The sequence below is a fragment of the Neltuma alba genome, unplaced genomic scaffold (assembly GCF_004799145.2).
Source record: "Neltuma alba isolate B1F8T4 unplaced genomic scaffold, ASM479914v2 tig00010389_pilon, whole genome shotgun sequence".
NCBI lineage: Eukaryota > Viridiplantae > Streptophyta > Magnoliopsida > Fabales > Fabaceae > Neltuma > Neltuma alba.
In genome coordinates, this window is record NW_021635292.1 from 505,814 (window position 1) to 531,332 (window position 25,519).

General features: G+C 33.5%; 2 protein-coding genes across 3 annotated transcripts in view; both read left to right on the forward strand.

Moving 5' to 3' along the window:
• The window catches only part of LOC114756355 (disease resistance-like protein DSC1), a 48,074-nt gene that overhangs the window by 18,022 nt on the left and 4,533 nt on the right, over positions 1 to 25,519 (forward strand). The gene's annotated exons all lie outside the window — the stretch shown is intronic.
• LOC114756372 (ankyrin repeat-containing protein At2g01680-like) lies at positions 20,446 to 22,082 on the forward strand. The gene is made up of 2 exons (XM_028945315.1): positions 20,446 to 21,072; positions 21,192 to 22,082. The coding sequence occupies exons 1-2, from the start codon at positions 20,446 to 20,448 to the stop codon at positions 22,080 to 22,082; spliced, it is 1,518 nt and encodes a 505-aa protein (XP_028801148.1).

Genomic DNA, 25,519 nt, shown 5'->3' on the forward strand with positions numbered 1-25,519 from the left:
GTTTTCTTATAAGAAAGCTGGTGGCGTGTGCTGCCTTCTTGTATCTGTTTTGTTTTAACTTAAAATTTGATTTCTTTTTTACCTAATTAAGGTACATTCTTTCAATTAACTTTTTTTAATAATTTTTATATGTATTTTATTAAATGATGAGTATAATTTTATAGTTAGTCATTTTATATGTTGCCTTGTAAACCTTGTATACGTTGAATTTTATATTTTTTCAAATACTATAATCAAACTCAATCTCACTATGTAGTATTGGAAGAATTTTTATTCAATGTGTACAAGGTCTACAAGGCAACATATAAAAATGATTAAATATAAAAATTTAAACAAACTCAACATATAAAATGACTAAATATAAAATTCTACTCATTATTTACGAAAATACATGTAAAAATTATAAAAAAAAGTTAATCAAGAGAATGTACCTTAATCAAGGGAAAAAACATCAAGTTTAAGTTGAAACAAAACGGGTATAAGAAGGCAGCACACACCACCAACTCTCTTACAATAGAATGAAAAAACTTAAAGAGCAGGAAGAATAATGGAAGGACTAAGGAACTGAAGGAAAAAAGATAACAACGCTAAAAGACAAAACTAAAGTTGTTCAACGTGCAAACAACTTTACTTTTTTAAGGTGAAACCCACTGAACTCGTTCTTCGTAAGAACAAGTTCTACAATTTTTAATGTGAGACCAACTAGATTCGTTCTAAATAAGAATGAGTTCTTTATAAATTTAAACTCGACCTCTGCTTGAACGATTTTGAAGTGTAGTATCACAATAAATATTTTTTATACTATAATAGCATCTGAGTAAAATAAATTATTGTTTGTAGTGTGTGTGTAAAGCCATCTCAAATGGTTTCTAAAAATTAATCCTTATTATTTTCTAAAACTTTCGAGTGAAGAATTAACCTCTAACTATTTTTTTTGAATTTTTGAAAATTAGCTTTTCAATGATCTCTATTTCTTTTGGAAAATAAATTCATTTATTTTTCAAAATAATTATCTACAATTTTTCTATAATTATTCTAAGCCAAGATACAAATTTTTAATCATTATTCCTTTCCTGATTTTTATTCTGCATTTCTTGCTCAAAGCTACGCTTTTATTTTATAATTATTTTCCGGAGGCCTTGACTAATTATTTAGCCACTCAGAAATCTTATAAATTCTTAGTTTCAAATTTGGGATATTATAACTTATCTTTAAAAAGCAATTCGATTCAAGCTCAAAAATTTTTTTATGTGTTATTTTAATTATAAAAGTTATTATAATTAATATTCTTTAATACTGCTTCTGGTCCTAATTATAAAATTTATTTTATAGTCTACAAACAAGGGCTTATAATTAGAATCGGAGGTAGTACACTTTGATGTGATAGTCTTTTGAGATTTGGGATGTTTTGGTACTTTTATTAAAAATTATATAGTGTTTGGTAAATTTTTAGTGTAGTTTATTGATATTTTTCACCTTTAACCTGACTAAAAAACCATCTTAGAAATTCTTTGTGACAAATGACTTCTTCCTGCTTCGTTTATTCTTACTCACAAGTAGAAAACAATGAAGTGTATAAGAAAACACGATTTTTAATAATATGGATTTCATCTCCTTTGCTTTCGCGAATAGAAAAATATAAATCTTAATCCATATCTGTTTAACTACCAAATCATCTCATTGCACTTTTATTTAATAGGATAATATATACATTTAGTCTTTTAAATTTACTTCAACTTTTATCTCTTAAGTTTAAAAAATATATTTTTAGTATTTTAATTAACATTAAAACTATTAGTTTCATTTAAGGAAAAAAGCTAACTTAGTAAATTGAAATGGTAACTACATAATTTAATGCTGACAAAGCGCACTCTAAATTAATTCTTTAATATAATCATTTTTATAAATTCTTGAATTCTTAATATTTTATCAAATATCTGATTTTAAAGTGTTTAAATTTTAATATAAAAATAATTCTGTTAAAGAATTAAAATTTAGAGCTCATTTTCCAGTAAATGGGCTAAGGTTAGCTAAAGAAGCAAAAATACACTTTTTAAACTTAATGGCTGAAACTTGATATAAACTCAAAAGATCAAACCTATACCTTAGCATATTAAATTAATGTGCTATAAAATGATTTGGTAAAATAGAGGTGATGAATTAAATTGTTGGCAGGAAGGACTTAAATTAAAGTATCTATATTCTATGCGTATAAGATTTTTAAATTAGCGATATTTTCTATATATATAAAAATTTATCAAGTTTGTCTCACTGATAAATTTTTCAATATCAACTTCAAAGGCTTTCCACATGTGTGGTCCGCTAGCTTGTCGAATTACATGGAATGGAATGAAGTGCACGAGCGAGTGAAGAGAGAAATACCAACACATACGAAGTGCACACTAGAAAAAGGAAACACACAAAACATCATATCCTTCATAGAAAAAAACTTCCACACATGGAAAGCTCTCAAATAAATGCAGTTATCTTCTTTCCCTCAGCTTTTACAGTGGGGCGACTGGATTGCCCGACGGAGGATGTTTTCTTGGAGAACACGCACCCACCCTTTTATGGGATCCTTCCATACTGGTCTTCATTGCTAAAGAAACAGAAGAAAAATCAACTTTAACCTTAATCTGCATGTGCGGCTTCCAGTTCTTGCTTTATTTGCTCAACAGATGTTAAAGAAACGAAACCCAAATCACAATGACCATTATGATTTTGTGAGTTTCCAAGTGGAATATAAACCTACCTTCAAACTTCCTTGAAAGGAAAAAGCCTGCTCCACCACCAGCTCCCACATTCATTAATTTTATATTTGCATTCCTTTATAACATATCATAGAGAAAGCCAGAGAAAATACCCAGTCTCTATCATAATCCAAGCAACCTAGTGATCCAAAGACTTGCTGTTGGAGCTTCATCAACAATTCTTTGTCCTCAATCTGCTAGCTGGTCAGAGTTCTCAACAGTTCTTCTGTGTCCTCAAGAAGAGGGTTGACATGTTAGAAGAAGATCTCAACAAATGTACGATGGGATTCTGATGAAGTTTGTTGAGATCTTCTTCCAACTTTTCAACCCCTCTTCTTGAAATCTCCATCGATCTCAGCCCAGAGGTAAGACCGGTAGCTAAGCGCTGGCTCCAATCTCCTCTGATGTTCAATCCATCTCTTTGCATACCTATTTCGTTTAGGCTTAGCCTTGTACATGTATGGTCCTGTGTCTTCATTCTTCAAGTGACTATAATAATTAGCTGATGTGCAGAATAGACTTCTCAGCTCATGTGTTTCTGATGCTTGGTTTTTGTCTTTCCTTTTATTTTCCCAGTAACAATACATCAATTTTATTTAATAATGCTAAGTTTTCTGGGTGAGAAAATATTTGGTGAAAGTCACATTCCAGGAGACCGAGAAAAATAACTCCTAATGGTGTGTTATTCAGTGTGTTACTGCTAGGCTACGTGTGTCTGGGGATGTTTTGACATGTTTCTTTGTGTTTCAATTATTAATTAGATCCTACAGATAACTTTTTTTGTTAATTAAATTGTTTAAAATTTCGGCTATTAATATTTATCGGTGTATATGTTACTAAATCCTGCTCAGTTGCATCATTATCTTCTCTTTTGTCTTGTTTTTTCTTTTCTATTTCCTCTTCTCTATTTGTTAGAAAAAGTTGATTACATACCGTAAGGCTTTGTTATTCCTGTTTTTTTTTTTTTTATTAATCTATTCCTGTTTGTGCCAAGCTTAATAAAAATAATTAACTCCCATTGTCAACCAGCTGGGGACCTTTATGCATCAATGGGTTCAACGGCCTATCTCTGCGCATCTATGGCCACAGTATCGGCATCTGCACCATTTCCCATATTTTTTGTTTAAACTTGAAAGGGATAATGAGTTCGGCACACAGTGTGCTTTCATCACTGATAAAAAAGGGAAGAAAAAATAAACAAACTTTATTTTGAATCTTCTCAGGCCAATCACTGATTGACGACAAACAATGCATGACAAGATTCCCACACTTTCTTTCTTTTTTCCTTTGTTTAAATTTCTCGGATCTGGAAATTTAACTCCCATCCTATGACATATTGAAGAAATTTTACAAATTTTGGTGGCATCCTGAATTCTTGCCTTTGATAACGCATAATCTCATGTTGATCACGTAAACCACAATGTAGCAGAGACGTCAAACCTTTCATGGATTGAAGATACAGAATCAAACCTTACCAGATCAAATCGACGTCTCTATGTGTGTGTACATATACATGTTATTAACACACACAAACGGAAATATATAAATGTGTGTGCGCTTCTGAATTTGACCCTTGAACCGTTTCATCATGTTTGGCTATAAATGATCAGGGTAAGTGATGGATGCATGCATCAGATATTTTAAAATGTTTAACCCTATAAGTGAAAGTGGTCCAATGAACATAGCAGATAGCTATCTACTTTACTCTTTTGTATATTTGGTATGACCTTGCATGTACATAGCATTCCATTCTCTTATTCCCCTTTCTTTCCATTTTATCCCATACCGTCTCCTGCCTCTCCAGCACACAGCCATCTACTTTTTCTCTTTATTAAGGTGCTTTCTCCTGGGTTTTGTAGCTCAACTAGTCCATAGTGGTTGGCTGACTGTGAAAGAGGAAGATAGAAGGCAACGGTGGTAACTCGATGTATAACTTCAAAGGAAAAAAAAAAACACGCAACACACAAACTTTAAGACTCTTTATGAATTATCAGACAAGTAGCATCCATCAACCTCAATGTTATTTTTCAGTTCTATCTAATACTCTAATCTTATCTAGCGTATCCAATATCTTAATGTTATTTTCAATTGTGCTTTCAGTGTCTTAATTTCATTCATAGTGCATCTAGCATCTTAAACCATAAATAAGATTATGGTACTAGATGCATCCGAACAATAACATAAGCAAGAGATGGACGAACCAGAAAAATAATAGGTGTCAGAGCTATATTTTACTCAATAAAATATAAGATTATAAACGTCACTTCATAATTAATGACAAGAGCATCACCTTACAATGGGCTTCTTCTCTGGCTCCTCATCTACATATATCTAAGACTCTCTCCAATGAAAGAGCACAAATATCTTATTCCCCACTCAATCTCTGTCTCTTCTCTTCATTAGTTTCTCTCGCTTTAAAGCCGTCTTCATCCTCGCCCTTTAAATTTGTTAAGAGGGCCTTTAACAATTTATATACATTTGGTTCTCATTGTTGTTTGCTTTCCTTGCTGAAATAGGGATTCATTTGGTTGCAAGAAATCTATGCTTTATTGATTCACTAAAGATGAGAACGGATGGAAGGAGAGATGCATAATGTTTCTGAAGCACAAGGATAACGGGAAAGTTAGGCTTCCGTCAAGTTTTCTATAAGAAGTAAGGAGTTTTAAAGCATGTTTGCGTTTTGTAATTGAAGTGTTTTATTTCTACTTCCTTGTATTCTTGTCATATAGCTCAATAAGACTTGAGCCAGTGTTTTCTCATTTTTTTCATTTGTAGCTTATAAATAGAGTTTAGACCACAACAATCGGGCTAAGTCTATTGGATGTACTTTGTTGTATTCTTTCTTCTAGTTTAATGAAAAGTTCCCCTTGCTTTATACAGTGCATATAGAGAGTTGGATAGAGGTGTGGAGCAGAGCCATGAAGATTGCATTACTGGGAAAGAATAAACTAGAGTTCATCAACAGAACTTGCAAGAAAGAAGATCAAGATTCGTCACTGCAAGGGTAATGGGAACGATGCAACGCAGTCGTTCTTTCCTGGATCATCAATTCAATCTTGAAGGAGCTTGTCATTGGCATTACCTCCTTTTAGAGTGCACATGCCGTATGGGTCAACCTAAAAGAGAGGTTCAACAGAAAAAGGACTCAAGTATTTGCCCTTCATCAAGAGATCAATTCCCTCATACAAGGATCTCTCTCTATTTCTGCATATTAATCAAAGTTAAAGGAACTTGGGAAGAGCGATCCGCAGTTTTTACTTTCCATCTTGTACCTGTGACACTTCTCGCATGTTGCTAAAATAATCCATGAGTAAAAGCTTCCACAATCTTTGTTGGGATTGAATGGATCTTATTCACAACTCACAAGCAGGAAGCCATATTTAGTTATGAATCCTCTACCTATTGTTAATGAGGCTTACTCGATGATTATACAAGATGAAGTCTAGAAATCTATCGTTGGTTCAAAAAATAACTCGCTTGCGAAAGGAATTGCTATGGCAATAAAGGGACAAGGATGAGGTGGAGGCAGACGATGTGGAGCAAGTGCTTTCGAATGCTCTCATTGCCACAAGAAAGGACATAATAGAGAGAACTGTTAACATATAATTGGGCATCCTCCAAATTTTAAGGGCAACAGAGCAAACTGAAGCAAGGACCAACATCAAGAAGCACCAGACTCGAATTCAGAACATGAGGCACTTTCAAGTTCTACAAACACAGTGGCGCCTTTATTCACACAGGAGCAATATCAAAAGGTCCTAGAGTTAATTCAAAAGGAAACTGATGTTATCAACCACTCCTTAATTGGTGTAGGTCTGATGTTCCTTCTTCTCATTATATCTCTATTACAAGTTGGATTTTAGACTCGGGGGCCACGACCCACATAGCAGGAAGCTTAGACTTGCTGCAAGATTGTACAATTTATGAAGGGCCAATTAAATTGATAAAAATTCTAGATGGAATTAGACTTCCTACAACACACATAGGTAGAGCCATAATATCAAATGAAACTGTTCTTGATGATGTTTTATATGCCCCTAATCTTAAGCTCAATTTAATTGCTATATCCAGATTCATCAAAGAATAGACGTGTGTAGCTTCCTTCTATCATGATCTCTGTTTTATGAAGGGAATTCGGGGTGGGAAGACGAAACTGATTGGTAAAGTTGTTCATGGTGTATACATTTTGAAAGTCGCAACAATTACAAAATTGAAAATTTTTCTAATTTTAATTTATGGCATAGAAGGCTGGGACTTGCTTCCTACTCTGTAATGCAGCGTCTGGACTTTGTAATCAATGATAAGATTCTTACAAATAAAACTTGTGATGTTTGTATTTAATCCAAACAAACCAAGTTTCCTTTTAATTCTAGTTGTATAAAGACTACGATTTCCTTTAAACTATTGCATAAATGGTTCCAGTATTTTCTTATTGCAGTTGATGATTTTTCAAGAGGAACTTGGGTTTTTATGTTCAGAAATAAATTTGAAGCCGTGATTCACATTAAACATTTCATTGCTTACATTTTCAATCAGTTTCATAAGCATGTAAAAAGAATATGAAGTGACAATGATAGAATTTTAAAATATGGAGTTGAAAATTTCTTGCCCTTATGCCCCAAAGCAAAATGGGGCAGTAAAAAGAAAGCATAGAACTATAATGCAATTAACAAGGGGTCTAATGCTACAATCTAATATACCTGTACAATATTGGGGATAATGGTAAGAATGACTGTTTATCTTGTGAATAGAATTCTTTCTAAAATAAGAGGATATAAAACCCCATATGAAAAGAGGTACATGGAAATAAACCCAACTTGAATAACTTGAGAGTTTTTTAGTGTTTAGCTTATGCCACCAACCTCAAGGTGCATGATAAACTCCAACCTAGGGCCATTGCTCGTATTTCCCTAGGTTATCCTAATAACCAGAAAGGTTCCCTCCTTCTTGATTTGAAAAATAAAACTACTAAGGCCAGTAGGCATGTGAGTTTCTCTGAAACAGGTTTCCTTACAAAGAAGCCATGACCATTGAGCAAGGGGGAGTCAACCCTATTAAGATAGATCATGCAAATGAAAGCAATAGTGAGGTAGAGCACGAAGAGAATTAGAATGATCATCAATAGGTAAATCACAATGGTAATGTCTCTAAGACTGATCCTCCTAGACCCATTAAGGAGAGAAGACTCCATATGGTCGAAGGACTATGTTTGTTATCTACTTTGTTCTAGAAATAAAATAAACCAAAATGATAAGTGCAAGTATCCCATTAATAAAAACATTTCTTATGCAAATATTTCCCTTGATGGGGAGTTTTCTTTGCTTTATTGATTATGATGTTGAACCTATTAAATATGAAGACGCTGTCAGAAATAAAAGATGGATAGATGCAATAAGAAATGAAATAAAATCGTAGATCCTAGGAACTTGACCATCTCATTGATTTCGTCTTTTTAATCACTCTCTGTTTTAGCTTTCCAATTCTCTGTTTTCTACTACATTCTCATTTTGAATTCAGAACAATTTATAAAAATGATTTCCAATCCAAATTCTCTCTTATATACCTAATTCCTATCTTAATTTGTGATTTGATCACTAAACTTCACCAAGAAACGTAAAAGCTCTGAGACCAACCTCTAGTTGATCCACTTTGTATATTAATTAGAGTATTAAATTTGATTCTTAAACGGCATAAGATCATAAATCTTTCACTTACATAATCAACTTCCATGAGTGTGGGTTATTGTATACAATCCCTGAACTGAGTCATTGATCGAACTTAGATCCTCCTCTTTTATCAGTAAGATATAAGTAAGAGTTGAAATCTCCAACCACTATCAAAGATGCTTCAACACTATTACTGATTTCAATGAGCTTTTCCCAAAGGAACTTTCGAAGATTAATGCAGGGTTCAGCATAAACACACGACACTCAAATTTTGAGAACTCCCAAGTAGAGACTTTAGCATGCACAGCTTGAGGGTTTGAGGTCACATAATGAACAGAGATACTTGCTTTATTCCAAAGCAAATGTATTCCTCCCGCATAACTAGTCGCTTCAAGACATAACCACATATTGAAACCCAATTTGCACATGGTTCAATTAGCTTTCTCACCACTCACTCATGTTTCCAACAGAATGAGGAGGTTAACTTCTCTTCTATAAGTCACATCTCTAATTCTTCCAGGACAAGACATAGATATAACACCCTAGCAATTCGAATAAATGATATTCATAATCAGTAATTCAAGGAAAAGGGAAACCACTAATCGTAGTTCAAAGCTCCTGCAACTCGACGAGCCCATTGACTTCATGCGTCTTCTCATTAACATCCTTATCTTCTTCTCAGACTTCATCAAGTGGTTCAAACCACATATCGTTAACCTCGGCAGGTTCACTTTCCTGGTACCCACTGTCCTGGAATTTGGAAATGTGCCAAGTCAAGTGGTTTGGGTGAAGGAATGATTTGTTCTGCGGCCTCTGGGGTTTGACGTTAGGCTTCAGATAAAATAATTTGTTTATAGATTTGTTTTTTAGTCTGCATTCCATCATGTAAAGTTTGGCCCAAGTATTGTAGGCCAGGGAGCCTAGGACCAGGTTGTGCCCATGACTTGCTTGTTTCTTTTTTAGCAGAAGGGGCAAAGTCTTGGGCCTATCTGTGAAGCTTCTTCCCCCCCCCCCCTACTTAGCTTCTTCATCCCACATATTTTTGGGGCTTTTTTCGGCTTGGATCCACTTCTCTTTGTTTGGGGTTTTGTTATCCCTCATATGCTTCTAAGGGCCTATTTAGGTAATTGTCCAAATTATGATTTGGGCAAAAAAATTGTCAGACACTGAAGGACAAAAAAAAAAACAAAAATCATGGTTTCAGAAGAAGTGAATTCATTCTGCTTCAAGTTCAAATTAGAGAGTATAATTGTCTGTCTGAGTAGGTCTCAATGATAATATGAATTTAACACCCCTCAATTATTTTTTTATAAGCATATTTAATCTTATATTTTATAAATACATATACACATATTAATTATTTATTAATTATATTATCTTATATATTATTAATTATGTTGGTAAAAAAATATATTATTAACAATTTTATTCTTTCAAATTAAAATATATTATAAAATCTATTTTTTGTATAGTTATCATATTAACTTATGTCTTTTTTAGTAATTTGCACATATAAAAAGTGTTACTGATAACAAATATCCAAACACTCTCACTTTATCAAAATCTATTCTTCACAAAATCTATTCTGAATCTATTCTCTAAACCAGTATGTTGCTTCCTCTTCCCTCCTTCATTTCTAAGCCATTGTCGTTGTCTTTATCCTCTGTACTAGCCATCTTCTTTTCTCCCTCATCGTCAACCTCTGTCATGTTGATTTTTTGTCCACTAGTACCAGGTTTAGAGGCTTCTTTCAATGTTTTATTTTTCTCTACTTTCATTCTCTGAATCTTCACAGGTATCTTATTTGTATTAGGCTTATCTTTTTCTGTCGATTTGATAGGAACGTCCACATCCCTCAGGATATTGAATCAAGTACTAGCAATAACTTTCTGATCTCTTTTCGTCTGTCTAGGCTCCCCATGCTTTTTGTTCTATTTTTTTTTTCTCTGACTCAGTTTTTTGGTTCCTCTGGCTGAAGGTATTCTTGGCTTTTATCCAAGATCTGCACTCCTCCTCGGTTTTAATGCGCACTATACTAAACAGATTAAGCTTTTCTGGTGACCTTACCTCCAATGGCGACCCCTGGGCTTCAACTGAAGTTGTTTCCAGTGAGCTAGTCATAGTAATACTACTATTCAGAGGACAATCTTCCTAACGATGCTTGCGAACTCCACATTTGAAGCAGATGATGTCGAGCCCTTTGTCTTCAACAGTGTATATGGTCTTGTGAATCACAAACTGTGATTGGAGTTTCTTATTCAGATCTACCTTCATACTTACTCGCACATACTTCCCCTTTTCCATCGCTATTTTATTTTCATAGTGAGCAAGTGTATTGATATCTACCTTAGTGTTTTTCCAATCATATTGAAATTTAGACTTCAGCATTGTACTGCTAGATAGTGTCCTTGTATTGCCTTAGGGCCATCAAACAGCAATCTTCGACATAGTTCTTTATCAGGGGATTGATAACACAGAAGTTGTTGGGGAGGTCGATGAGCTCAAATTGTGGAGCTTGAATTAGCCCGCTTACTTGGTTTCTCATCATATTTAAATTTGTATATTTCCCTAACGTAGTAATAACAAGGGCATCCTTCCAAGGTTTTCATAACTCCTTTAATATTTTATTTGGCATATTGAGTTTTGGTAGACTCTCAGTGAGTTTTTATTGTTCTTTATTCAAAATAGGAGCCATAGCCTCTTCCTTAGCTAGCCACTCCTTCATTTGTACTTCAAATCCCTTATTAAAAGCTTTTTCCTCTCTTCCCAGAAGTTTGGATTTATAAGAGAACTGAGTTTTCATTGTTGCCAGTGGAGGATTTTGGTTCTGAGTTTTGTCCCCCCATTCTCATTTTGAAAGTCTTGCATAACCTCGTCCTTCCCAGTAGAAGCTTGTTTCTGTTCACCATGTTCTACTTTCCATCGATTTCATATTCCTACGTCTAACATCATCTTCCTCCTTGGTTGAGCCTTCTACCTCCTCAGGAAGGGGGACATCACTGTTGCGAGAACCTTTCGTGCACACTCTTTCTAACTAACAGAATTGGTAAAGTTAGATTTTCATTACATTTTGTTGAAATTTCCACTGGACAATTTTGTTGTAATTAGGTTAAACCAGAAACAAAAAAGAAGTACTTTTTATTTGGACGCAGCCCGTATTAATGACATGAAGAAAGAAAGATCTATATTTGAAGGATTGTCAAGACTTCGTGGAATTTGTTAATTACTTTAAACAATAAAAACCCAAAAATGAAAGCATTTTTGACTGGGAGTCACGTAGCTGATTTTACTTCTGTTTCTGATTTCTTTATTTTGTTGTCTCTTTCTTTTATATATATATATATATATATATATATAAAAGGACAATCCATACCTAAGTTGCTCATATTCATTATATCAAATTGTCTAATCATACATAATTATTTTTTTATTTTAAAATATTATCATTTAATTATAAACTCACATGAAAATATAAGACAAATTACCTATGTCATTGGGAAATTTAAGATATACGAAATTCAATCGAAACATTTTTCCCAAAAAAAAGACCAAACTTTTTAATTATTTCACAAAAATTTATGCTTATTAAATAAAGATGTCCTCCTTGGTATATTCTCGGGAAAATGACATAAAAATGACGCTTAAGTTTAGAAGTTCTTATTCGGTAACCTAAATAATGAAAATCCCCGATCAAATTGAAATTTTGAAATTTGCTGAAAAGATCAAATTACCTTTTAATTTATTTTTAAAAGACTATCAAGCGTCCTCACCAGCTGGCTGGTCGCTAGAGATTCACACCAATGGCTACCGTTAGAGTTTAAGTAGGCCATCGGTTGCTTGAGCTCTGACAACTAGCCAAAGATCGGTTACCAAATCTCCAGTAATCGGCAACTATTTTTTTTTAGATTTTTTCAAGTCCAGTAATACGATTCACAATTTTTTTTTATATGATTAACAAGTTCATTATAGCATTTAACAACAAATTTTTCAGAAAATTCAAAAATTGGTATTTTTGCAACTTTAGTAATATGGTTAACAAGTTCTTTAATGCTATTAATAAGTTCATTATAATACTTAATGATAAGTTTTTCAAAACATTCAAAAAGTGATAGTTTTACAACTCCAATAATGTAATTAACAAATAAAAATGCTTCGTTGCTGTTTCTGGATGAACATAATTAAAAAATTCTTGTATAGACAAAGGTAAAACTAAAAAGGTAAGCACAAATTTCAGCAAAATAATAAAAATATTAAATGGGCAAGAATATAGGAAAAATGACACCTAAATTTCTACATCCCTATTCGGTCATCTAAATGATAAAAATAACATTTTGAGTACATATGGCCAAAATTAGATTTTGAAATTTGCTGAAAAGACCAAATTGTCTTTTTTTTAAAAAAAAAAAAACTATCAAACACCCCCATAGCCAGCTCGTCACTAGGGCTCTGGTGATGCTGGCCACCGTCAGAGTTCAGGTAGGCCACCGGTTACCTGAGCTCTGAAAGGCCGGCTGGTGACCGGTCACCAAATCTCCAGTGACGAGAAACTAATTTTTTGGGATTTTTTTTAAGTGTAGTAATATGATTAGGAAGTTTTTTAATGTGATTAATAAGTTCGTTATAACATTTAACAATAGGTTTTCCAACAAATTTAAAATTCACATTTTTACAATTTTAGTAACACAGTTAACAAATTTTTTAACACTATTAATAAGTTTGGTATAACAATTAACAATAGATTTTTCAGAAAATTCAAAAAGTGGTATTTTTGCAACTTGAGTAATGTGGTTCACAAGTCATATAATGATATTAATAACTCTTATAGTGCTATTAACAACTCTAATAACAAGTCATGTAATGATATTAACTAAATTATCCAAATGATTAGACCGACCCAGAACATCAAGGCAGAAATCCAACAACACAAACCGCAACGTAAAAAGCTAACAACAAACTACTGAAAAGCGAAATATCCACATGTAACGAAACTCAGTGCAAACTTGTGCCTTTCTTGAGCAAACTTAAATCCAAACCGGCAGCCGAAGCTTCTGATCATATTGAGAAGGAAGTTCCGTCGATCAAGGACCTTGTGAAGATGAATTGTTCGGAACTACCGAGACATGCCACCATAAGACCTTAGAATAAGCCAAAACCTCACGGCGTAGACGCCGCAATGGGTATTGAAATCTTGAAGGGTGTTATAATGCACAAAGCATGCCATCCACAAAGAAACAATTACTCTCGCTCGTGCAAATAGAAGATGATGATAATAAAAACACAACAAATTGATGTAAAAAGACTCTGAAAAATAGCACTGCAAGATGGACCTCTAAGTGGCTGCTAAGGAACTTAGAGGTCCTTAATATAATCATGTAAGTGCACGGAGCTTTTTGGCACAAACTCCGTTGGAACCCAGATCATGATCACAAGGCTCGTCCCGTGAATGCTTTCCTGTAAAGCAACAGTTCTCCATGTTTTGAAAGCATAGTGCCTTAGTTATAAGTAGTAGAGCCGAAACAAAAGATTGATAATACACAAGATCATGCAACTTCCGTTTCCTTATGTCCAAGAGAGTTTTAGCCAATTCTTCTACATCTAGCAAGCCTCTACGTGTAATTAGAGTCAAGTCTCCACCAACAGTAGGATTTATTGAAGCATTTAGGATGGACATGATTGTACCCATTTGTGAATTAAAGCAGTTAGGTCCAATAAATGCTATCTCCTCCGTCTGCGACCCAAGATTTCCAAGTTCTGCTACTTTTTTTCGTGTTAGGATGAGATGGTGACACCTCATTAACTATTAGCTTGTAGCGTGGTACCTGCTAGCAGTGCTAATATGAACCAACCCGCAATCACGGATTAGGATTAAACAGTGCGAGTTGAAAAGACCCGTGTAATGACAAGTTAGTTTTTAACCAGCCTTAACTCATCATAGTGGGTTAACAGGCAAGCCCGCCGGCCCGCCAACTATGTATATAGTTTTAAATTTTTTTCATTTTAAAAATATTTTTCTTATACAATATAAAGATAATATAATAAAATTTTTATTCTTTTTCAAATATTTGATTAAAAAGACCAATAAATGATATTGGTATTTTTTAAAATTTTTTTATAGGATATACAATATAATAATATAATTATAATAATTAATAAAATTTAAAAATACCAAAAAAATAAATGCGGACTAACTCTCAGCAGGTCGTGGGTTTGCGATATGAGTGGAAAAAAGTTGTTTGATGACGGGTTGATTTTTAACCCGAAGTTGGCAGGTTAGATCCATAAATTTAACTCATATTATCAACCTTACCACCTCCATCGTTGAGGGAGAAACCAGCCTGCTATGTTTAGGGTGCTTAGCTAAGGGTTCGATCTCATTGTACGATCCTTTTCTTTTACGCGTGGCAATATTTGAAGCAAGCTCACCATGATTCAAGCCCACGTCGCCATGTGCTTTGTTCATTGAACCTGTATCCGCACTAAAAGAAGTTCTTCATATTTTGAAGCGTAGACCGCGTAGCGAATAAATCTTGTCCTTGAGAGTTAACATAAGATGACTTTGGGCCACAGTGTCCTTATAGCAATGATGAATCTCGTGACCCAATCCACTACAACAAATGCGGATGCCATTAATGTGCGCAAATAATAATGACGGGCAGCCTTTCTCACTTGAATGAGTATAAGAGATGAACAAGCATTAAATGGTTACTTCCTTATCCAATTCAACACACTCGTCATGTTTCATGGAAGAAGGTGGGTCCTCATTTGGTACGAAATGAAAATAAAAGGTAGAGATTAGGATTAAATTTGAGAAAATCTATTAAAAAAATATTAAATATGAGAGATTATTTATTACATAAGATTAGACAAATCCATAAAAGTAGGATTGGGAAATATTATCTCTTTTCATGATATTTTCCAATTCGACATATTATATTTGTCCAATTCTATGTAACCAATACTACCTCCGTTTCTTATTATAAGAGATGAATAACCGAATTAGGTTGATAAAAAAAAACAGTTAAAATTAGTTAAGAACAATCAATATGTAAAAAGTATAATTTTTTTTCTAAAAATGCTCTCATTAATAAGGAGAGAGAGTGTGAGTTGAAAACAATGAATATGGCTAAAATAGAAAATCAACACAAAAAAGTAAAGACAACTTTTAAGTGTCTCTTATGTATAGAAACATGTCATAAACATCAAATGTCTCTTATAATAAGGAACGGAGGGAGTAATTACTCATGCTAACTAATTTTTTAATAATTTTTTTAATAACAATTGCAGTTCCTACCTCTTATTTGTTATGTTTCGTATCAATAGAACACCAGGGCATTGCTTAGAAAAACTGCAACCTCCTTAGAGTACTCCAAAGGCAATCCAGAGAATCGGACCCAAACATGAATTTTTTGAAAAGACAGCAGCATCAAGATAGACATTTGGATGCCAATCAGAGAGAGCAAGAGAATATCCTTGCAGCATCCGAGTCCCGTAGTTCAGAAACCTAAGTCGGTCTCCAACGTGATCGAAATACAGAACAAGAGGATTGTTAAAACTTTGAACCACGCTCACCATCCCTTTAATGTGCCAATAATATCTAATAAGATGCTGAAGTTTTGAAGCATGCAACTTCTTTCTTCCCAGAACCTTGAGAAATAAAAAATGCTATTGACAAAAAATGGGATGATTTCTACCGAACCATGAACGACGCATCTTGTATATGAACGGAAAAAACACACAAATCCTTTCATCCGTTTGCTGCTGTTGTCAATAGTCACTCGTTTTATGTTATACAAATAAATATATCAGAAGAATTTTTTCTCATAACATGCATAAAATTATTTTAATTAATTGTGGTATTTTGCCAAATAGGCACTTAGATGTTCTTGTTAAGGGTATTAATATAATCATTATTTTTTTTAAGGGCATTTTGATTTTCTTTTTAATTCTATAACCAAATCAAATTTTTTTCATTGATAAAAGTTGCAAAAGATTAATTTATAAATCCCTACAATTTTACTCAATTTTTAACAACTCTATAATCAATTTGAGATTCATAACTGCTGTTAAAAAGGAGTGAGGTGGCTCACAATTAAATCAATTTTGACAAGGTCAGCTTTGGTTATTAGAACATTAGCAAAGAAGAGAATCACATCTTCTCCATCCCACTAGGGAAGTGGGTTGCGAAACAAAGGAAAAGGCCACCTGGAAATTATGGTTACAAGAAATATTGTATATAAAGTTGGATGTAAACAAGAAATGTCGTAAATCGTATGCACTTTTTTGGGGTACACGTGGCTTCCAACTTATAAATATTTAATAATCTTCTGGTCTTATTTATAAGTCATTTCTAACATATTTCATACAGGTCAAGAAAAATTTTAAATTTTATTAACTCTCATTTAAAATTTAATAATTTTTTAACTTTATCTCTATTTAATATATAGTATACCTTATTAGAATAAAATTAAAACAATATTAAATGAAGGGTGAAATTATATATTTATATGAAAATATTTTTCTGTATCCTATAAATATGATCAGAAGAATATTACAATCATTTTAAAAATAACCACATGATCATTATTGTTTATTTTACTGAGATCACTTTTATACCTTTAGAATCTGAATTAGTTTATTTATATTAACAAATGTTACAACATAAAATATTTCCACGTAATTGGGAAGAATCCTTGGGGCTAAATTAAAACTTCCCAATAAAACCAAAAGCAGATACTACCTCTACTTCAAAATATAAAATTTAGTTAATAGTTTAAACTGGATTACAAATTAAATCTATTATTTTCAAAAAAGTGTTTGTACGAATCAACTTTCACTGTATTTTTGTGGAAAACCCTTCTCCAAACAGAACGCGATGTTTGTAAATAAGAAAATGTTTTTTGGACTGGTTAAAAAAATAGTCTACCAGAGACAGATTCGAATTGTGTCGTTGCAATTTCTTCTTACTTTAAACAAGAAATGTCTTTTTTTGGTCAAAAAAAAAAACAAGAAATGTCTTTTCGGCCAAAAAAAAAAAACAAGAAATGTCCACCGACACAATAATGCGAATGTGAATCCTCGTGCCAAATTAACTTCCGTCTTTCTAGGCGAAGATTTGGTTTTAGACTCCCCCATCTAGTTATCAATATGTTCATTATTTTTTAAAATATATTTTTAGTAATATTTTGATTTTATTTTTCATTTTATATTCAAATCAATTTTTTTCATTTACAAAAGTTATTTCATACTCCCTCCTGTCCTTTTTATAAGAGTTTGAAATTTAAATTGTCTTGATCATTTTTATAAGATTCCACTTAAGGTTGTTTGAATATTTGAAAATAGAATGACATGAAATATTTTACGTTAAGTGGATGAACCAAATAACTTGTTCTCATTGAGCTATCTTATATTTGGTTTCAACTTGCATTAAAATAAATTGAAACCCTCTGCACAATATAATATTGTCAGCCCCAAACACTCGTCGGATGATTGTAACAATGAACTTGAAGGAAGGAATATGATTTTGAAAAAATTATAATGAGATTCTTAAAAAAATTATCAAAAAATCCCAAAAACAATCTAAATAGTTTGAAATGATAAGTTTTAAAATAAAAAATGATAATTTATGGGACTTATGTAAAAAAAATTTTGGGACTTAATTTCACATCAATGCAAAATGAAAATACGTTTTTATCACCATGTTAGAGGAACTGCCTCTTTTTTCATTTGTATATATCAATGTTCTTTTCATCTATAAATCCATTTATTTAAAGAATTGAAGGATTACTTAAAAATCATAAACTTCATTTTTTTTCTATCAAACCAGCAAGAACCGACTTAATATACCAAAAAGCAATATCTTTAGCATGAGATGCATAAGCGCTAAATAAAAACATACGTTCAGCAAGGATTTTTAAAATGAAATTATGGCTTGTTCATCATTGGAATCATCAACTTCTTAATATAAAATATTTCTTTGAAAAAAAAAGGAAGGTCAATTCATCATAACATTTCAATCTCTACAATTCATAATCTAGATATCCACTCCATACATTTTAAAAATTGACACGATTATTAAATTCAAACTATATGAGCTTATAAGGTGATTTAAGACCCATTTAGAATAGCTTATAAGTAGTTTTTAATAATGATTTAAGAAATACGAGATAAATATACAAAAAAAAGTTTTGTTCCGGTTTACATAAAATATATTTATAAGAAATTTTTTAAACCCTTCCGAACAGGCTCTTAAATATCACGCCCGCCAACACCAGTTCCTTTGCCCCTTCTCACTTCTCAATCGCTTCAAACCAAACATCCACCCCCAACTGATTCCCAATCGGACATACATTTCACACATAGATACTGATCCTTTCTCTCACACATATTCATTATAATCTGCTGGCGCCTCCAGGTGTGGGAGATACTCCTCAGTCCTCGTGCGATCCTCGCATCAAAAAATTAGACAAATGGAATTACAGTATTAATTTATTAGAAAAAATAATACTAATAATAAGAGTATGAATCGACAACAAAAGGCGCGAGAAAGTGGGGCCAACCACCATTAGCAGTGGAATTGGTGTGAAAGACAAAAGAGATTGTCCAACTTCGGTTTCACCGCCACAGTTGACACCTTGTATCCAGCTGTACTCCACCCTCCGTCCTTCTCTGCAATTTTGCAAATACGGACTGGTATCACTTTCTATGCTTAAAGAGGGAGGTTTTGAGTTTTGAATTTTGAATTCAAAGATGAGGGTGACTGAGACCGGGAGGGATGATGACAGGCTTGGGGCAAGGGGAAAAGAAGAAGGGATCAGCATGAAAGGTGCTGAAAAAGCCGGAGAGGTTATTTTTTTTTTAATAAGAAAGTGAGTAATAAATAATTAATTTAAATTTTGAATTTAAGACTGAGAAATGAGATAATTCAAAATTCAGATTCAGATTTCAAAATATGTATCTGTAGCACGCAACCGAATGTATATGAGCCATGTAACAGAGAGCCCAATAAAATTATGATGAAATCATGATTATGTAACTAAAAACTAAGAACTTATTTAGAATAATTTATAAATAACTTATAAATTATTTTTCAATAATGATTTACAAAATATGGACAAGTATATGAAAATAATTTTGCTGTAAAATATGTTCATAAATAACTTTTACCACTCTACCAAACAGGCCTAAGTCGCATGATGGAAGAGTATTAAAAGACATTGATATTGATTGATGATTGGTATTGAGGCAGAAGCCATGATAGGAGTAAGAAAGTCATCGTGTCACCTGCCATTGGCTTTTGTATTTAAGATAAAAGGGATTAATTTATAACCTCATTGATGAAAGACATGGTGCTCGAGAAAACAACAAATTGATGTATATATGCAGCCTTAGTTAAGTATGAAATCAACTCTCTCTTATGAACAAATGCAGGTAGTCAACTAAGGCATGAAACGTGGCATCATACTCCTCTGATCATATTTATAAGATAGAAAGAAAAAGTTTTTCCTGATTTTATTTATAAGTCATTTCATTAAATTTTTATCATGAATATATTCTATTGCCCTTTATTTATTATAATGTAGATAAGTATTTTTTTTATAGGTGTATATATTAAATAAGATTAAAGTTGAAAAGTTGTTATATTTTAATAAAGAGTTAATGCTGCTTAAAGTTTTTCTTGATTTGTGTAAAATATATTAAAAATACTTTATAAGACTAAAGAGAATAGGTTTTTGACTTAATTACAAGCTAAAGCGGTTCCGTTAACTTTATCACTTAATTATTACAATCATATAGGTTTTACTTTCTCAAGTCTATTTGGATGGATTTACACCAAACCTGATTTATTCTAAAGAGGGACACGTGAAATAGTTTAGTACTTTAATTATTAGGAGTTAATAACTTTAATTAGTGGAATTAGAGAGACTATATATAATACATGAGGAGCCCAACGAGGAGAGGCCAGAGAAATATAAATAGCTGCAGAAGTTTCATCCTTAACCAACACCGTGCATTAACTACTATCCATTATCATGGAGTCCATGAAAGTGGAAATTGCTTATCATCATCATCATGAAGAAGAGAATATGAAAGTTCTTTATGAGGCATCATACCAAGGAAGTGTTTCGATTTTGAACGCACTGATACAGAACGATCCGTTAATCTTACACAGAATTAGCTCACAAACTATCTTTGTTGAAACTCCCTTGCACATATCAGCTTTACTTGGCCACCTTGAATTCTCAAAAACCCTTCTTACTCACAAACCCAAACTCGCTCTTGAGTTGAACTCCTTCCAAAGCACAGCTTTCCACTTGGCTTCGGCAGAAGGCCATGTCGAGATTGTGAAAGAGTTGTTGTTAGCTTGTGATGAGGCATGCTTGGTTTCTGATCAACAAGGCATGATTCCCTTGCATTATGCTGTCATGAGAGGGAGATTTGAGGTTGTGATAGAGTTGATTAGAGCCAAGCCAGAGTCTTTGAGGATGCTCCACAACGGGAACACCATTTTCCACCTCTGTGTCATCCACAATCGCTTGAAGATCCTAAAAGCTTTGGTGGAATTGGACACTCCTCACACCTACGAGCTGCTCATTTCAAGAGATTTGGATGGAAAAAACACCATTCTCCATTTGGCTGTCATGTTCAAGCAAGTTGAGGTACTTTGCTTATTTTTATTACTATTTAAAAATCCTGTACTATAGGTTAATTAACTTATATCTTATGGGGAAAAACACAAGTATTAACATGCTTATTTAATTTGTGATTATATATGCAGATTGTAAGGTACTTGCTTTCAGTTCCTGAAACAAGAGAGGTGGCAAATTTGGAGAACTGCATGGGTTACACGGCTCATGATATTGTGAAACGAATTCCACAGGACTTGAAGAGCCTTGAAATAGAGTTGATATTCATGAACGCTACTTGCATCAAAAGAGATGAAAAGAAAAGAATGGAAAATGCTCATCAAACACCAGTTACTGATGAGGCGGCTTTTGACCAAGCAGCTGCGAGCCCTAAGACGAAGCGCAAAAGAAGGAAAATTTTCGAGTGCATGGGAAAGTGGTTTAAGCATAATGGTGATTGGTTAGAGGAGATGAGAGGGAACTTAAGTCTTGTGGCCACTGTTATTGCAACCATGACCTTTCAAGTTGTCATTAATCCTCCAGGAAGCTTCATTCAACAGGGTCTAGTTGATCCTAATGCCAAATCCAGTGACAACATGGGACCCCTCGATTGCCTCCTGCCGAAGGATGATAATGATGGTTCTGTAATCGATGAAGCATGTCCAGGGGAAGCCATGCTTGCTTCTCGTGAACCAGATGCCTTTCGCATCTTCGTAATTTACAACACCATCTCTTTCGTTGCATCTCTTGGCGTTACCCTTTTGCTGGTAAGTGGAGTTCCTCTGAAGAATAAAGTTGTGATGTGGACGCTATGCATAGGAATGTGTATCACCCTCACAGCCCTAGCACTGACCTACTTTAATGGACTCTTTTTGATATCCCCATCCAAAGTTTGGGATTCAACTGCTGAAGTGTATAACGTAGCCGCTTGGACTTGGGTTGCGTTGCTTGGAGTCGTAGGTTTATACATCATTGTGGGCGTCGTTATATGGGCAGTGAAGAAATGCATCAAGATAGTTAAACATCGCATGTCAGTGTGTTAGAGGAACAAAAAAGAAAATGGTTGTTGTTTGCTATGATTACAATCACTAGAGTGCTATAAGTATGTGTTTTTATATATTTATATATATATATATATATATATATATGTTCTTTGGATAATAACAAGAATTTTCAAGCAAAATTATGTAGTGTTCCATATATCTCTTTCATTACCATGAGATGAAACTTAGAACAAGCGAATAACATACCTTGCTTAGCGTTGATTCGCTAACGAAGAGAAAGAAACAGATTAAAATGAGAATCGTCAACAACTAAGGGTGGTCAATCTTGCGGCTTACTTTTCAACTTATTGTTATATTATTGTTACTACTATATAGTCATGTATTTTCTGTAACCTTAGGAGTTTTAAAAAAATTACAGAAATTTGATTATCGATGAATTTAGGATATCACACAAGCAAAATAATTACTAAAAAGTGTCTGTTCAAACTTTTATAATTTAGCCTAAAATGTTATCCTTCCTTTGGTCTTAAATGTAAAACTTTAAACCACTTTGTTTTGTAAATTCATAATTTTTTTAATTTATCCCTATTGATTATATAAATTAAGAAATTTTTTATCATAGAATAGTTCTCACAGAAATAATTAAAGAGGATATTTAAAAAATAAAACATATTTTTTTAACAAATAACTGATTTAGTTATTTTTTTTAATATCCACAAATTAGTTATCTATTCTTTACATTTTGAATCAAAGGGACTAATATATATATATATATATATATGTTATTTATTTGTGGGGATGATCCAAACAATGCCTAAGGAAACACGACTCTGATCACTACAAAAACATTGACTTTTTGTGGTGACTTTAAAAGTTTTCACTGGCGACAAACCACTGAAAAGTCATTGCCGTAGCGATCGTGGTTGAAAACTTTCAGCGGCGACTTTTAAAAGTTTCATGTTGCCGCTGAAAAAACTTTTGGCGGCGACAAACTGTCGCAGCCAAAAGTGACTTTTAGTGGCGACAAAAAAATCACCTCTGTCTCCGCCAAAAGAGACTTTTAGTGATGACTTTTTTGTTGCCACTAAAAGTGATGCCTAAGAAAAATTGACTTTACTGATGCCACATCATCACCATTGACACCACGTCATCACTAGTCATCTCCACCTCATTGCTGTCGGTCACCACATCATCACTGACCAGATACCAGTCACCACTAGCCACCTCCATGTCATCATTAACCGCCTCCATGTTGTTGCCACGTCACCACTCTCATGACACGTTATCACCTAAATATTTTCACCTTAAATGTGTCTTCTTCAGGGTTCACTTCATTTCATATCCAATCGTCTTGCCATTGAGCTGGATTGAATTTGTTTATTATTATTATAAAATAAAATATATATTATTAGATTATACTTTCAGGGGCGACATTAGAAAGTCACTACTGAAAGTTAGACCTTCAGCGGTAGCATTAGAAAGTTGCCGCTGAAAGTCGGACCTTCAACGGTGGCATTATAAAGTTACCGTTAAAAGTCAGACCTTCAGCGACGACACTAATAGTCGCCGCTAAAAGTCTACTTTCAGCAGTTAAAAAAAAAAAAACCGTAAAAAGTAGACTTTCAGTGATAACAAAAAAAGTCGCTACAGAAAATGGATTTTCAGCGGCTACAAAAATGTCGCTGAAAGTCTTACTTTTAGTGGCGAATTTTTTTGTTGCCATCAAAAGTCATTATCTAAAGTCTATTGTTTTGTAGTGAATATAAGCGTTTGGATTCTTTGACCCTAAATAAAGATGCTAGCTCGGCATGCCCCAGAGATGCGGTATCAGCTATTAGATACGCACCTTATTTTCATCCTCCCTACACAAAATATAATAACTTAGCTTTCATTTCATCTCTCACTGTCCTCCTCGTACTCGTAAGTGGAGTTCCCCTCAAGCAATAAGGCTGTGATGTGGATGCTATGCCCATAACTCTCACATTCTTGACACCCACCTGCATTAATGGCCTCTATTTGGTGAACCCAGATGGTGAATACTCTTCGACTCGGCTTGGAAAATGGTAAGAGTATCGCGTAGGATTTGGGTTGGCTTCCTAGGTGCGGCTGTTCTGCTTATAACATGGCGTTTATTATTTGGCTAGGCAAGGAAAAGTAGTTGATAAAAATTCAAGCGTCAGATTCATCCTAGCATCGGCAACGACAGTATACGACATCGCCATCAGTGTTTTGTTCTCCATCTAGTGGCTCTATCATTCTGAATATGACAACCACCAGGCTTCTGAATTATGGATCTCTTCAGAGTATGCTGTTAAAGTCTTGGGCCAAACATAAGAATTGTTCTTAGATTATTGTTACTTCAAGCAAGCCTTGTTACTTCTTTTCGTTAGTTCTCTATTATTCGCCTTACGTACTTGTTAATAAATTAATTTATTTGCTGTTCTGTGATTGAGTTTTACCTGAGTAGGGGTGTTAAACTCTGACATTTCCACAAGTTTTATATTTTTGACGTCGGTTTTGCAAGTGGAACTTGGTGATTGATTGGAATCCAGCATTAGAACTATTACATGATGAATAATGAAGTTTATTATCGATGCATATATAGATATATGTATATATGTAAAGTGACAACTCTTCATTTTGAGTATCTTTACATGGTATTTTGAGTGATTTTTTGAGAGTTACTCCTCCGGTCCTAATTATAAGACCCAATTGACTTATTTGAGGAGATTAAGGAAGTAAGTTAAGTTGGTTATTTATAATAAATAAGTGTTGTTATTCCTAAAATATCCTTGCTAATTAAGTATATTGGCTAAAACTATTATTATTAGAAGGATTATCTGGGAAAAAAATGCATAAATATAAGAGAGAAAATGGATTGGGTCTTATAATTAGGACCAAATAAAAAGTCAAATTGGGTCTTATAATAAGGACCGGAGGAGTACTATTAGAATTTTGAGTGATATATTAAAGAAATTAATTTGGAGCGTTAATTGGGGGATTATTTCATTGTAAATATCTAAGTTTTAAAAGAAATAAAAGTAGTTAAAAGTAATTTTAGGAAGTTAAGATTGGGTTATCTTACCTTATCTCTCCTATTTCAGTTTATTTTTATTTTATTTTATTTTAGTTTATTTTCTTTATTTTTTTAAATTATGTTTTCTTCTTCTCCCTTAGCCAGATGCGCACGGTTTTGAGGAGTTCAGATTTGGGAAGCTGAAGCCATAAGTTCACTGCGGAGGAATTAGAGAGAACGACAGCGTTGTAGCAAAGGAGAGGAGCGGAGAGTTATGGAGGGTTAAGAGCAAAAGAACCACGATCGACTGGGGAGGCGGCGTTGTTTACTGTTCATCGTCTTAGGGTTTTTTTTACTAATGTACTGTAAATAGTAAAAAAAAAAAATTACCAAAATCCTGCAAAGTGAAAATTATTTATCAGAATACTATGTTTAACATCGTTCATATAAAGAACATGTT